The following is a 16135-nucleotide window of genomic DNA, read 5'->3' as shown; positions in this document are numbered from 1 at the left end:
ATTTTTTCTTTTGAATACCTTTTATTTTGTTTTTTTTTATTGGATATTTTATTTATTTACAATAATACTGTAATTTTGAGTATCACAATAATAAATAATACATAGGTATAAAAATACAATATATAAAACTACATTAAATCCAACTTTCATATTAAGATAATGACATGTATTATTTGTAGCCAAACAACATGCCAACTCATTTTCATTCTTTTATTTAGGTTTTCCAGTAACAAGGACAGGTACTCAGTTCAAGGTATTTACAGATAATTATATCTTAACAATATCAACACAGCCATCATTGTTACAATGTTCAGATGGTACTTATCACTGGACACTGGTAAACACAACATAGTGTAATTTAGAGATACTTACAACTAGAGAATTGATGAGGATTGCCTTTGCAGGTTCAGGTTTAAAGAACTGTGATGTATACTCAAGTCTAGTCATTTTCCCATGCTTCTATTTCAGTCATAAATATTTTCAAATAACTCTATAGAATGCAATTTCAAATCCATACATTCATGGAGTTAATGTTTATACTCAGATCAGTTTATAGTAATTTTGTTCATCATCTTATAATATGTTGATTTCTTTCTACTTAGTTCATACCTACTTCACCTAAGAATACAAATTCCTATGATGCTAAAATAGTCTTTAATTACTACAAGAGAAAAAGACAATGAAATGCATAGAAATTGGCGTATTTAATTATAGGCAGTTCAGTGCTATCCTATTTTGCTTATGTTATGAAATGTTCTATATGAGGCTTGCTGCCATGTTGGTTGACTTGGTATGAGAAGTTAATAAAAAGCGTATACTCTGACAGTTTATTCAGAGAAAAATTTATCTCAATATCCAAAAGTGGGATGTTTGTAACCCAGAACACGCTGCTTCAAAAACTGGTGGACTCAGACTCTCTGGTTTATAGAGATCATAGTTTTCCTGTCCTATATGGAGAAAAAACCAATCGCTGGTGGTTCTTTATTATGAAAGAACTATGTATCAAGGATGTTACCTTACACTCTCAGATTTTTGTGAGTTAGGGAAGATATGAAGATATTAATTGTAATTCATGAATTAACAGGCTTGTCAGTCATGCTGTGAATAAAGAGGGTTAGGGATGGACTCAAAAACATTACTTATATTGAAATTTATACAGCATCTTGTTTAAAGCAAAATTCCTTAGGAATTACTTTATCATGAAAGTACACTAGTATTTTGTATTTTTATTATACCAGAGCATCTCACATTGACTTCTAGAAACCTTAGGCAACCAATGTGTTTTCTTATCTTTCCTTCCCTTCCTTCCTTTCCTTCCTTCCTTCCTTCCTTCCTTCCTTTCTTTCTTTCTTCCTTCCTGCCATCCTTCCTTTCTCCCTCCCTCTCCCTCTCTCTCTTTCTCCCTCCATTCCTCCCTCCTACCTTTCTTTCTTTCTTTCTTTCCTTCTTTCTTTCTTTCTTTCTCTCTCTCTCTCTTTCATTTGTTCTTTCTTTTAAAACAGGGCTTGCATTAAACTTAAAAATCCCCCTAACTCTGCCTTTCAAGTGCTGGGATTAAAGGTATGTGACAACCACTGCCCAGAGGATACGAAGTGTTTTTAAGATTCGTTTTCTTTTCTTGTTTTGAAAAGACAGGGATAACTTTATTTTTGGGGTGGGAAATAACATTTAACTTTAGAGTTACAATGTATTCTAACAACCTGAACAGTTGGATTCAGAAGTTTGTTTGGAATCACATATAACCTATGCCTTTTCAGATTAATTAAGCCACAATTGCTTAGTCTGAGGCAACAAAAAATATGACCTGTAGTGGGCAATACTCTTTTTTTTTTTTCTGCAATTACACCTGCTCACTTCTGTAAGCTTCTTTGATAAAATCTAGACATTGCATTTTTCTAGGTACTTTTATTTTATATGTGCATAAATATGAATTTTTGGGGGATTTGTGGATGGTAATTTCTTTTATCCTTACATTATTTTCCAGTAAAAACTCTCCTGTATTGCAATTGTAACTTCTAGAAACACATAGAAATTACAGCTTTGATCATTATTAATGTTTTAAGGACATTGAATGTTCCAACTAATATATAAAGGCTAACTTCTCATGATCATAAAATGATTTTTTCCAAGAAAAAATTAATCATGAATTACAAATGCATATAATATAAGAAAACATACGGTAATCCTTAATGGGAATTCACATTTTAAGTTAATCAATGTCTTAAATTGTTTATTGATCATTGCAGCAGGGACAAGAGTAAAGATTTGCTGTAATTATAGCATTGGACAGTTTATCAAATTAAGTATTATATCATTTTACATTTAACCAGCATTCTGTCTCTCCTATTTTTCAGCCAATATATTTTTTCTTCAAAACACTTTATTTATCAATATTTGTATATACATATATACTTATACATGTATGCATATATACATACATATATGAACAATAATTAAATAATAAGATGTATTTGAAAAGTATGGGGTTTGGGAAGGAGAGAAAGGGGAAAATTATGTAAGTACAGTGTTCATATATGAAATTCTCAAAAAGGAATCCAGTTTTTTAAAATGTTCAACAGATTAACTAGCATTTTACAATATGAAAATAAATACGACTTATAATTATTTTGAAGGACATTTTAACTCACTACAAACTTTGAAGTTTAAAATGAAATCAATAAAAATTATTTTACCCAGCATACTAACAAAAACCACAATAACGTTTTATAATTCAATGTATTTCTGAGAACAAGAAAATGAATTGTCAGGAGCTAAGTCAGTAGAGCCAGAGGGACATATGTGTTATTTCTTCCTTTCTTTTTTTTTTATTTATCAAATCATATTTTTTTACTTTTTAACACAAGGGTTATAAACAAGAAAATGCAGGATGTGTGGAAGAGGATGACACAGGAGCATAGGTGTTCAGGGGGGAGTACAGATATCTTTCAGAACAGGGCATCAGCTGGGTGAAGGTTCAGGAGTCAGGTCACTATGACTCTGCCTATGATTCACTTGTCCTTATCTAATTTGGTACTATCCACCAAGGCTGCCTATTTACAAAGTCTATGACTACTCAGGCTTTGTAGATTTCCACAAAAGCTGCCTGTTTACAATAGTTTATAGCCATCTGTTTCAGTGTTTTTCGTTAGAGACCCAAGACTTTGTGTTAGCAGGCATGTATGTCAGGCCTACTGCTGATTTTAGGCTTATGGCTAATTTTAGGCCTTCAGTGTATAAGCAAGGCTGCCCCTGACATCTCCTCCCTTCTCCAAGTATAGAAGGACTGTGGTGATTCTAATCTTGCCAAGGCGGAGATAGAGGCCTGACCTCCAGTAATTAAAGGGGACCTTGTAATGGCTCCAGTCCTCCTGTCGTTGTCCAGTGAGGCATGAGGGCCATACCCGTCACGATGTCTTTTTCTTGGAGAGGGGATACTTTTGACATCAACCCCTATGCAGTCAAGCTTGTCCCTCAGGAAACCCAGAAACATATTTTTAACTTTTATTTATATTCCCTTGCAGTGCTTAGCCTTGCAACCTAAGCAAGAATTCAGATTGCCAGTCAGAGGGGGTTCTGGGTGCGCCCTCTTTGCTTGGTCTAGGGGCAGAAGTCCCCTCTTTTAGGTTGGGTGGAGATGAGATTTAGGAAACTGAAATTATTATCTACCAGTAAACTTTATTTCCTGTAATTATAGCTAACAAGTTTCATTTACTTGACTTTCTGGAAGCTATATTTTCTTCAGATGGCTGATGAACTCAAGAAATTGGACACCAGAAAACAAAATACAGAGTTAAACAAAGAATTCTTAACTGAGGAAACTTGAATGGCCGACAAGCACCTTAAGAAATGCTCAACATCCTTAGTCATCAGGGAAATGCAAATCAAAACAACCCTGAGATACCACCTCACACCAGTCAGAATGGCTAAGATAAAAAAATTCAAGTAATGGTAGATGCTGCTGAGGATGTAGAGAAAGAGGAACACTCCTCCATTGTTGGCGGGGTTGCAAGCTGGTACAACCACTCTGAAAGTCAGTTTGGCAGTTTGTCAGAACATTGGACATAGCACTACCTGAGGACCCAGCCACTCCTGGGCATATATCCAGAAAATGCTGTAACATATAACAAGGACATATGCTCCTTATGCATATGCAGCCTTATTTATAATAGCCAGAAGCTGGAAAGAACCCAGATGTCCTTCAACAGAGGAATGGATACAAAAAATGTGGTACATTTACACAATGGAATATTACTCAGCTATTAAAATAATGAATTCGAGAAATTCTTAGGTAAATGGATGGAACGAGAAAATATCATCCTGAGTGAGGTAACCCAATCACAAAAGAACACACATGGTATTTACTCACTGATAAGCGGAGATTAGCCCAAAAAATTTGAAACAACAAAGATTCAACTACCAGACGACATGAAGCTCATGAAGAAGAAAGAACAAGTGAGGATGCCTAGGTCTTTCTTAGAAGGAGTAACTAAATAACCAAGGGAACAAATATGGAGACAAAGTGTGGGTCAGAATCTGAAGGGGGGGTTGTAGGGAGACCATTGCATCTGGGTATTCATTCCATAGGCAGTCACCAAAAATAGACGCTGATAGGGATGTCAGGATGAGAAAGCTGACAGCAGCCTGATAAGGCTGTCTCCTTAGAGGTCTCTCAGAGTCAGACATACCCAGAGACAGATACCCACAGCTATCCATTAATCTGATCAAAGTTCCCAATGGAGGAGTTAGAGAGTAAATTGAAGGAACCGTGAACCGTAAGGGCTGGTGGCCCCGTGAGGAGAGCAACAATACCAACCAGCCAGAGCTTCCCCAGGGTCTAAACCACCAGCCTAGGAGCACATAGGAAGAGACACATGACTCCAGCTGTATTTGTAGGGGAGGATGGCCTTGTTGGGCATAGGTGGGAGACAAGATCATTGGTACCCTGAAGGCTGAGCACTGAGGGGGGGATCTGAGGGTGGGGAGGGAGGCTGGGGGTAGGTGGGTAAACACCTTCATAGAGGCAGGAGGAGGGGGGATGGGATAAGGGGTTCCTGGGTGGTGGGGGAAATATGGTAAGGGGATAAAATTTGAAATGTAAATATTATATCCAATAAAAGAGGGGAAAAATAGAAAAGTGGTTAGAACCAACATTCTTAATAAAATGTCAGCCCTCTTTTAAAAAAAAAACTATCTTGATACTAAAATTTGTTTTGAGAATTGTATATTGCAGAATGATCAGCCTTGGTGTATCTACTCAACAAGCAAGCTGGGCAGACCTGCTCAAACCTCTGAGGTCCAGGAATTCCATCTGGAGGCAGCGAAGACACAGCATCAGAGGATTGTCAATTTGCTCTCCCCCCAACTCCTCTTCTAATATCTCAATGCTCATAATCAGCTTGAAGAAGCTAATGATGAGTCAGCGCCCCTATTCCCTGGGCATGGGGACTAAGGTGGTAAATGTTGGGCTGTCTCTCTAGGGAAAAGTAGTGGTTTTGTCGGAATAGAGAGGATTAGCTAGGGTTTATTGCATAGCCATAACCTATTAGTAGAAATCTGTATAATTAATATCAAGATGAAGATATAAATTCTTAAATGGCACCAATTTACTTTGTTTACAAATTTTAAGGTTTTCATTGGCATGAGCTTCTTAGTGATATAAGAGTGAGATGAATATTGTTACTCTCATAGGCATTGTACCAGTATAACACATTTAGGAATACAAAGCTTAGACCCAGTCCTTCTTTAACTTTTTTAACTGATTTGAGATGGTCAGCCTGTGAGTTAAGGGACTATAGCAAATTCATGACTTGGAGTTTATTATAAGGATGTTCTCTATGTTTTATTTAGAAATAGCTGAGTGGAGTTAACAGGCAACAGTCCAGATTACCTTACATGGATAGCTGGTTTTCAAAACATCAGAAATCCTTAGAATTGACATGACAAACATTTCAGTATTAATGTTCATTTTGATTAGAAACCTGTCTGCTCCAGACAGCTTCCTATGTTAAATTCTAAGAAGAAATTGAGCATCCTTGGAGTTACTCCAGTTGTGGTGAGACAGCCACTAGGCAAGAATTGCCACTTTCCTTCTACAGACAAATTACTGTCCAGAAAAGGACACACTTGCAGAACAGTCGACTGATTATATCTGCCTAGACAGAGTAATCAGCCCTTAATAATTCTGCAGCACTAAGGTCTGTCAGATGATCCTGGGCCAGAAGGCAGAAGAACAGATGCTCCAACGTTTTGAAGTAGAGCGAGTGTCCAGGTGTTCAGAGGTCTCTATAAATTGGCTAAGTTTTAGAAGCTATGCTTTGTGCTTCCCACAATTATAGTTAACTCAGTCATTCTGAATTTCTGACGGGGTTGAAAACTTATAGCTATTTACCTTGAGAGAAAAGATTTGAGTGGATGGTCATCAGCTGACATTCATCCTAAAGCCAAGGAAAAAGCCAGGTTCAGAATTAAGTGTTTTAGTAAGGATAGATGACAGAGGTGCTGGTTAGTCAACAAAAGGATGGACTGGGTATTAGGACTATCTTGTACCTCACTGGTACAAATTGGCATAATTATGCTCTAATTGTATTTTGAGAGAAAAGTTTCCTTTTAACAGGAAGGGTGATGTGTAGGAGGAGCTAAGGTGGGAGGAGTACTGAGAAGAAGAAAAGGAGTAAGAAGAGGAGAAGAAGAAGGAGAGGAGAAGCTAGGTGATGAAAGAGAGATAGAGGGGGGAGACAGGGAGGCAGATGTTCATGTATCTCCACCAGTCAAAGATAGTTGATATATCTAGGTTGGGTAGTGGGTTACACCTCTGATTGAACAATACCAAACTTATAAAGCCTATGATTAACATTTTTTTTAAAAATGTATAAATGCAAAAAGGAAAAGAGGGCATGGGATAGGGGTTTTCTAAGGGGGGGAATGGGGAAAGGGGATGGCATCTGAAGTGTAAATGAAAGATCTAATAAATTTTAAAAAAGGAAAAAAAAAGAATTCCTAAAACTATATGAGTAATTAGCTATTTTATAATGGGAATGCTATTAGGTTCTCTCTGATAATCAAAACTTCCAGTCATTAGTGTCATGAATTAATTACTTCTGAGATAACAAGAAGACATCAACTACTCAGAGCACATTCCATTAACATGACCATTAACTAAAGGTCAAAATAACGGTGACTAATGATAGATATAACATAAACTGGGTGTATCTATATAACACTTCACTAATATTAGTCATAAAAAAGTTATGTTTTTTTTAACTTTTCATGAACCTGTTGAGCTTGGGACAGATGATGAGTGTTCAGCCAGACAATTACTCCGAATAGATATGCATGTAAACATTCTTTGTTGTATTGAGTCTTCACAGGACCAAGGGACTCTCCTCCCATTGATGCACAACAAGGCCATCATCCTCTGCTACATATGCGTCGAGGGTGGCAGGAAGGCAGGACTGGGTGGGTGGATGGGGGAAAACCCTCACAAAAGCAGGGGATGTGGGATGGGATAGAGGGTTTCGGGAGGGGACCAGGAAAGGGGATAACATTTAAAATTTAAATAAAGAAAATATCCAATAAAAAAAAGGAAAAAGAAAAAAAAACACATTAATATGAGATATATAAAAAATACACATATGAAGAAATTTTACACCTAATTTCAGTAACGTATTATTACAAAGAAATTTCTTAAACTAAAATCAAAAGTTATTTTTCTGTGTCATTAGTATAATTTTCCAGAAAAAATAATTTTAAATAAGTGGATATGTACATCTGATGTAATTGGTTACAACCTAGTTTTGGTTTTCAGTTTTTGCAGTGCCTCTTTCACATCCTTGTTTCTCAAGCTATAAATTAGAGGGTTCAATGTGGGGATCACCAAGGTGTAAAACAGTGAGGTCATTTTGTCTTGATCTAGAGAATAAGAAGAACTTGGTCGAAAATACATGAAAAGCATAGTTCCCTGGAAAATTGCAACTGCAGTTAAATGAGAAGTACAAGTAGAAAAAGCTTTGAACCTCCCCTCAGCAGAATGAATTTTTAGGACTGATAAAATGATATAGCAGTAAGACACAAGCACTCCTGAGATGATGCTCAGTTCAATGAAACCAAAAACAGTAAATAAGGCCAGTTCATTGACTTGTATGTCAGAGCAGGAGAGCATGTAAAGTGGAGGTAAATCACAGAAAAAATGGTTGATTTCATTGGACCCACAGAAACATAAGCGAAACGTCAATGTTGTGTGTATCACAGCATCTACAATAGCAACTATGTAAACTACAGCCAGAAGTTGGTAACACACCTTGCTGGACATATCTATTGCATATAGCAAGGGGTTGCTGATTGCCTTGTACCGATCAAATGCCATCATTGCCAGCAGCACACACTCCACATCTGTAAAGATACAGAAGATGAAGAACTGAAGAACACAACCAAGAAAAGTAATTGAATTGCTGCTCTTGGGAAGCAGGTCCAATAACATCTTTGGTCCAACTGCAGTGGAATAGCAGACATCAGAGAAAGAGAGGTGGCTGAGGAAAAAGTACATTGGGATGTGAAGCTGATGATCCATCCTGATCAAAATGATCATTCCAAGATTTTCAATAAGAATAATGAGATAAACAATTAGAAAAGTAGTAAATAAAATCACCTTGATCACAGGATTTTTGGTTATTCCCAAGAAAAAGAACTCAGTGGCTGAACAATTTCCAACCTCCATTCTTCTTTGTTTTATAAATTGCTTCTAAATTATCAAGATAATGACTGATTAGATTTTTTTACATGTTTGAATATTGTTATATACTACAATACTTATCACAGTTATTTACATTCAAAACCAGCCTAGTATAATTAAAAGAGAAATTCTTTTTTTTAAAGAGAAATTCTTATAAAATGTGTCTAATATAGTTGACCCACATTGTGTCTCTGAAACATACAGTTCAGCAAACATTTTTCTTAGCCTAACCAGTTATCTATTGTTATATTATTATTATTATTATTATTATTATTATTATTATTATTATTATTTCTGATTGAATCAAACTCTAGGTCCAGATTTAAAAGATATGAAAGGAGTGCCAATGTAATCCAGAAGATCCAGAATAAAAAAAGAATTTATTTTTGCACAAAATCACATTATTGCCTTAATAAACAAATAATAATTTTAGCACTATTGCTGATATTGTACATAAATTAATAAATAAGAATTATTCTGACAATGTTTAGTGTCAAAGTTTTATGCAAAATTCAAATAAATTTTAAGTATGCCCATCACTGAATGTTTTCTCAGGAATTTTATAATCTTATCATTAACTTCAACTAATTGTGAAATATGAATCTCCCAAAAGTAAAATGATATATTATAAAAAGTTAGAAGAGAATCTAGAAATCTAGAACAGAGGGTGAAACATTTGACACAGAATTGTAAGGACTAGAGCTAGCCTAGTGCCCGTGTAATGTCAGGTATGTCTACTTTTCAACATGTAATTGTGGCACTACAGGGCATCCCCTGAAACAAAAAGGCCAGGTACTCTAAAAGAAATACTGAGCTTTGTGTTCAGCCAGAAACTTTAACAGGCAAGAGGAAATACCAATGTCTACTCCATACAAACCTCTACATGCACTCATGAAAGCTTATGCACCACAACAAGATTATATATGCATACACATATACAAAGTAAGAAACAGAGCAGCAAACAAGTATACACAGTGTTAGAGGTTTTCAATAAAATGATGATGGGTAGACATTAGGAATATTTCTGGGATATATAGTGTTCAATTATTTACATTATTTATTTACATGTAGATGTTAGGGATTATCTTTCTCTGTGTTTGTTGTTAAGAAATTGGAATTTGTTGATGATTGAACACTTTTTTCCTAGAGTTAAATGTAATATATTATCCATGAGTTCTGAATTAATATACACTAATATTTTTAACTATCATTGTATTAAATAAATAAAATTGCTGGGCGGTGGTGGAGCACGCCTTTAATCCCAGCACTTGGGAGGCAGAGGCAGGCGGATTTCTGAGTTCGAGGCCAGCCTGGTCTACAGAGTGAGTTCCAGGACAGCCAGGGCTATACAGAGAAACCCTGTCTCGAAAAACCAAAAAATAAATAAATAAATAAATAAATAAATAAATTAATAATAATAAAATAAATAAATAAATAAATAAAATTAAAATTACATATACTAAAACTTTTAAAGTGCTTTTTTTTGGCCGAAAATACTATATTTATAACCAGTAAGATTATCGGAACATTATTATACAACATTAGGTGTTTTTGTTTGTTTGTTTTGTTTTTGTTTTTTTGAAAAACTAGTTCCCATCCCCAAACAATAGACAATACCATGCATTTGAATGACATTTTAAGAACAGTAAATATGATTTTTTTTTAAAAAAATACTGCAAGTTAAAAATGTTTTTGACAAAACTCCCTAAGTACACAGATGTAGTCAGGGCTTCCAACACGAGGGTGGATGCAGAGTCTGGCAAGAGGCTTCGGTTAGAGTCCTTTGAGGAAATCCGCCAGAATCATGTTTCAGTGAAAGTGACCCGGACAAACTTACATAGTGTTTTTCCACTTTCTTTCCTAACCCACAAACAGCTTGCTGAATGATCTTCCTCCCTGTTTTCTTCCTGACTACCAAAGCTTCTATGAAAGTCAGAATTCCTTTATCTAAGATCCGATTTTACCTAGTGGCTGTTTTTTTTTTTTTTACATGTAAATGTTATTTAACATTGGGTTCAAATTTTATGGAGTGATGGAGTCTCCATGGTAGATATGGGAGGTGGGAGGACATATCTGAGCACCTACTGTGCATCAGGTGTGCATGCATCCTCTGAACAAGACCACTCTAGAGGCAAGAATGCTACTGCAGGGTGGCAGAAGCAGGGAGATGGCAGGAGATAGTACTACTGCAAGAAAACCAGAGTGTAGACGTTCAGCAAGTTATCTGTGGAATGGCAGGTGTCTGGCTTCCCAAACCTTGGCCTAATCACATGGAACCAAGCCATCTGTTTCTCCTAATTGTTGAGAACCCAAATGGAATCCTAAAGACACAAGTGCCAGGACATCTAGTAACTGCATATGCCGGAAGTGTGCGGAGGGAGACAGATAAACACACATTATTAGCTTATTATTAGCTTAAAGCTAATAATGTGTGTTTAAAATGCTTTTTAAAAGGAAAAATTGACTTTATGAATCCTAGTGAAAAGAATAATAGAGCAAGCCAGCGGTGGTGCAGCGGCTTAGGTGGCCCCCTGCCAAGGGCGAGCCCTTTGCTCTCTCTCTCCAGCTTTTTCCACTTTCCCGTGTGTGACTCTTTTCTGACCTTCTGTACTTCTCTCCTGTCCTTTCCAATACCTGGTCCTGCCCCCTTTTCCCTCCCCCTCCTCTCTCCCTCCCAGGTTCACTCCCCCTCTCTATCTCCTGTGATTATTTTGTTCTATGTAGGACTGAAGCAACCATATTTTTGCTTTCCTTTTTTTTTAATCTCCATATAGTTTTTGGGTTGTATTGTGCCTATTCTGAGCTTTTGGGGTGATATTCACATATCAATGAGTATATACCATGTTTTTTTCTCTTTTGTGTCTGGGCTATCTCACTCAGTAGGATATTTTGTAGAAATCAAAGAAGATGTCAGAAAATCGAGAGATCTCCCATGTTCATGGATAGGCAGGATTAACATAGTAATAATGACCATTTCACCAAAAGCAATCTACATATTCAATGCAATTCCCATCTAAATTCCAACTTAATTTTTCACAGAGATAGAAGGAGAAATTCTCAAATTCATCTAGAATAAAAAAAAAAATAAAAAATCCAGGATAGCAAAAACTATTCTCAAAAATAAAAGAACATCTGATGGAATCACCATCTCTGACCTCAAGTTGTATTAAAGGGCAATAATAATTTTAAAAAAGCACAAAAGACAAAATCACATGGTATTGGTACAGAGAACAGAGATAGGCAGGTAGAAAAATGGAATAGAATTGAAGACCCAGAAATAAACCCATACACCTATGGTCACTCGATCGTTGACAAAGGAGCCAAAACCATCCAGTGTCGGAAAAAAAAACAAAAACAAAAAAACCAACAGTTTCAACAAATGGTGCTGGTCTAACTTATGGTCAGCATGTAGAAGAATGCAAATTGATCTATTCTTATCTCCCTGTACAAAGCTCAAGTCCAAGTGGATCAAGGACTTGCACATAAAACCAGATATGATGAATCTAATAGAAGAGAAAGTAGAGCAGAGCCTAGAACACAATGACACTGGCTTTTCACTCTTTAAACAGTAGAAAGGCCAGGAACAGGTACAATTATGTTTTATGAGGGAAAGCCTCAATTTCTAAGGGCTCTACATTCATGAATTAATCATGTCACAGGGATTTCAGTTCCTAATTTCATCATTTTATGCATTAGAATTTCAAGCTATAAGGAAGCAAGTTGTCATCATACCTGTATACCTGTATATTCTACACTTTATCTTAGTCAAAGGCCGAGAAGTGATATAACTGTATATTCTTTTTTGTTTGTTTGTTTGTTTGGTTGGTTGGTTTTTTTCAAGACAGAGTTTCTCTGTGTAGCCCTGGCTGTCCTGGAACTCACTCTGTAGACCAGGCTGGCCTCGAACTCAGAAATCCTCCTGCCTCTGCTTCCCAAGTGCTGGGATTAAAGGCGTGTGCCACCACTGCCCAGCATACCTGTATATTCTATTGTGGAATGATGAGTGGTTAGTTGTTAAAACATTGCAGAGAAACTAATTTATATAGCTGTTTATCTAAAGAAAGAATCTTTCTTAGTTAATTTTTTTTTGGTGTCTTGTTATCACATGCCACGTTCTACAATGAAAATAAAAAGTACTAATTAGACTTTATTTTTAATTTCTAATTTTATTTTTATTTTTTATTTATTTTTATTTTTAATTTTTGGTGTCTTGTTATCACATGCCACGTTCTACAATGAAAATAAAAAGTACTAATCAGACTTTATTTTTAATTAATTAATTAATTAATTTACATTGCAATGCTGGGGTTGGGAGGAGGCTTTATTTTTATAGTAAAATATTATAATGTTTCAAATTATCATATAGAAAGCCTGAAACAGTCCATGGCATTTACCTTATCCAATCAGTATGAAATTATGCCTTTGACCTTTCAGATACAATGTGTCTTTTCCTGAGAAAGTATATAAATTATCAGAAAAATTTAATGAATTAAGATGAAAAGTAGTGTACAAGCAAATTTTATCTTCTTACAACCAAGTTAATACCTTTTAATTGTGTATTCAACACCTTAGTATCTACTTATTTCAAATATTTTCCTAAGAAATTCATCTACTTTTTGTCTACATGACAAAAACAAAATATGTTCTCAAATAATTTTTACCAACATACAATATATACTAAATATATTAATCTAATCTAGTATCTAATTTTATTATTTTTTTCACAGTCATTGTCCAAAATATGATGTTAGAGTTTGAAGTTCAGGATTAAAATTCTTAGTTGTATAATATATTTAATAAGGAATTTTGGTGACATTTATCTAATAAAAGAATAACATTACTTACGACCTGAAGGGACAAAGTAAACAAAGAAGAATCTATAACCAGTGATACATGTACAGAGAAAGGAAAACAAAACTTTCCTCAAAGAAGTGATACATAGTTAATGAGTGTAAGTTCAATCACACACAAAGAAGGGATTCACAGTTGGTGAAGGGAAGTTCCATCACACAGAGAGAAAGGTTGCATAGTTAATAATAGAAGCTTCAAGTACAGTTATACAGAACTACTTCACAATCACTCAAGAGTTTTTATATAAGAAATATCAATCTCTTTTTCACATGTTAATAGTGACTAGATAATAAGTTGTATCTATTTATATATAAAGATTTTCTGATTCTAAAAATTGTGCCATGCACGTGTTATATGAAATACAATGGCTATTCATTGAAAGTGTCATTGATGGTAGAATAGTGTTTACATAACATAGGTAAAGTTTGTGTGGTTTCCAAATGCCATAGACCTGTTTCCCTCAATCACTACCAAGTTATCAATCTTTCCTGTGTTCAGATCTTCAACATTCATAATTTTACTTCTCCAATAAATAAAGCCTTTCTCCTACATAGTGAATTTAAGTACCTTCATTTGGATTAGTGGTTTTCAATCAGTGGGTCAGAATCACTTGGACAAACATCTGTCTCCAAAAATATTTACATTATAATTCATAATAGTAGAAAAATTACAGTTATGAAGTAGCAAGAAAAATAATTTTGTGGTTGTGGTTACCACAATATTAGAATTTTTATTAAAGTATCCAAGCATTAAGAGTATAAGAACTACTGCACTAGATGATGGCCTGTAACTTAATTATAGTAGAATTATTTTGAAGTATAGTATAAAATTTTCAACTTCAATTGAAGTCTGTTCCAGCCACAACAATACAAATCTATAAGGAAAAACATTTGAAAATGTCTTGAAACATGAGTCTAATAATAGGCTAAGTGAAATTAGTAAATATTCATTATACAGCATAATCAAAACTAATAAAACAGATGATATATTATAATATAATGATAAATTATATTAATGAAGAAATTTTTAGACTCATGTGTGCTAGGAATTAATATTTATATATAATACACAAACATGAAATATTATGAGTCCTACTGCAATTATTGTACTTAAGTGCTAGAAGAAACACATATTTTACTGATTTAAAATACAAATCATAGCTTTCATCTATATCATCATTATGATTTTCTAGAAAAAAACAAATCATTAAAAATAAGTGGACATGTACAAGTCATATAATTCTAAGAACTACATTTTAATTTTCATTTTTTGCAGGGCCTCTTTCACATCCTTGTTCCTCAAGCTGTAAATGAGTGGGTTCAGCATTGGGATCACAAGAGTGTAGAACAATGAAGTCACTTTATCTTGACCCAGAGAATAAGAAGAGCTTGGTCAAAAATACATGAAAAGCATAGTTCCTTGGAAAATGGCAACTGTGGTGAGATGGGAGGTACAGGTGGAGAAAGCTTTGACCCTTCCCTCAGCAGAACGGATCTTCAGGACTGATAAAATAATGTAGCAATAAGAGACAAGAACTCCAGAGATAGTGCCCAGTTCAATAAAACCAAAAACAGTAAATAAGGCCAGTTCATTGACTTGTATGTCAGAGCAGGAGAGCATGTAAAGTGGAGGTAAATCACAAAAGAAGTGGTTGATCTCATTAGAACCACAGAAACACAAATGGAATGCCAAGGTTGTATGTATCAAACCATCTGTTGTTGCTACCAGGTAAACCCCAACCATGAGCATGGAACACACCATGCTAGACATGTTCACTGTGTAGAGTAATGGGTTGCTGGTGGCCTGGTATCTACCAAAGGCCATTACCATTAGCAGTAGACTCTCAGGATATGCAAAGACACGGAATATCAAAAACTGCAGAGCACAACCAACAAAAGGAATTGATTTCTCTGCAGCTAAAAGATCCACCAGCATCTTGGGTCCAATTGCTGTGGAATAGCAAAAATCACAGAAAGAGAGATGGGTGAGAAAAAAGTACATGGGTGTGTGGAACTGAGCATCCATTCTAATTAAGATGATCATTCCAAGATTGGCAAGCAAAGTAATGAGATAAACAAGTAGAAATGTGGTGAACAAGACCACTTTTTTGACATGATTATTAGTAATTCCTAAGAAAATGAATTCATCCAAAGAGGAGCAGTTTCCACTATCCATTCTTCTTTCTTCTTATGTAAATTTTAAAAGATATTTTCAAAATTAGGTGGATGCATTCTTAGTTATATCTAAAAATGAGAATAATTTATTGTGTAGATTTTCCATCAAGAATCTACTCAGTCACATTACTCTGTAAGCAGATCTTTACAAAAGTGATCCTAATAGAACATATTTAATCATGCAAAGTTTCAGTTGTTATGATGAGTTATATCCAGGAACCATTGTGAAAAATGTAACTACGTATATTTTCAACATGTTTGATGTCCTCCCTTAATTTTTCAAACATATTTCTAATTTACTTAATTCCTACTTAAACTTCAATGTATGTAAATTAAATAGCAATCATAGAGGTATTAAGGTATATCATAAAAGAGTAGATCT

The 16135-nt window shown here is 35.0% G+C and overlaps 1 protein-coding gene and 1 pseudogene across 1 annotated transcript; both read right to left on the bottom strand.

The window, feature by feature from the left end:
* Positions 1-6929: 6929 nt before the first annotated feature.
* On the bottom strand, positions 6930-8728 carry LOC117703651 (olfactory receptor 5W2-like). Its single transcript, XM_034495421.2, has one exon. It carries the CDS (start codon positions 8711-8713, stop codon positions 7781-7783), a length of 933 nt encoding a protein of 310 aa, XP_034351312.1. The 5' UTR covers positions 8714-8728; the 3' UTR covers positions 6930-7780.
* Positions 8729-14804: 6076 nt separating this feature from the next.
* LOC117703652 (olfactory receptor 5W2-like) lies at positions 14805-15775 on the bottom strand (annotated as a pseudogene).
* Between the last annotated feature and the right edge of the window lie 360 nt (positions 15776-16135).

This window comes from Arvicanthis niloticus, chromosome 2 (genome assembly GCF_011762505.2).
Source record: "Arvicanthis niloticus isolate mArvNil1 chromosome 2, mArvNil1.pat.X, whole genome shotgun sequence".
NCBI lineage: Eukaryota > Metazoa > Chordata > Mammalia > Rodentia > Muridae > Arvicanthis > Arvicanthis niloticus.
This window is presented reverse-complemented; position numbering and strand designations above follow the sequence as displayed.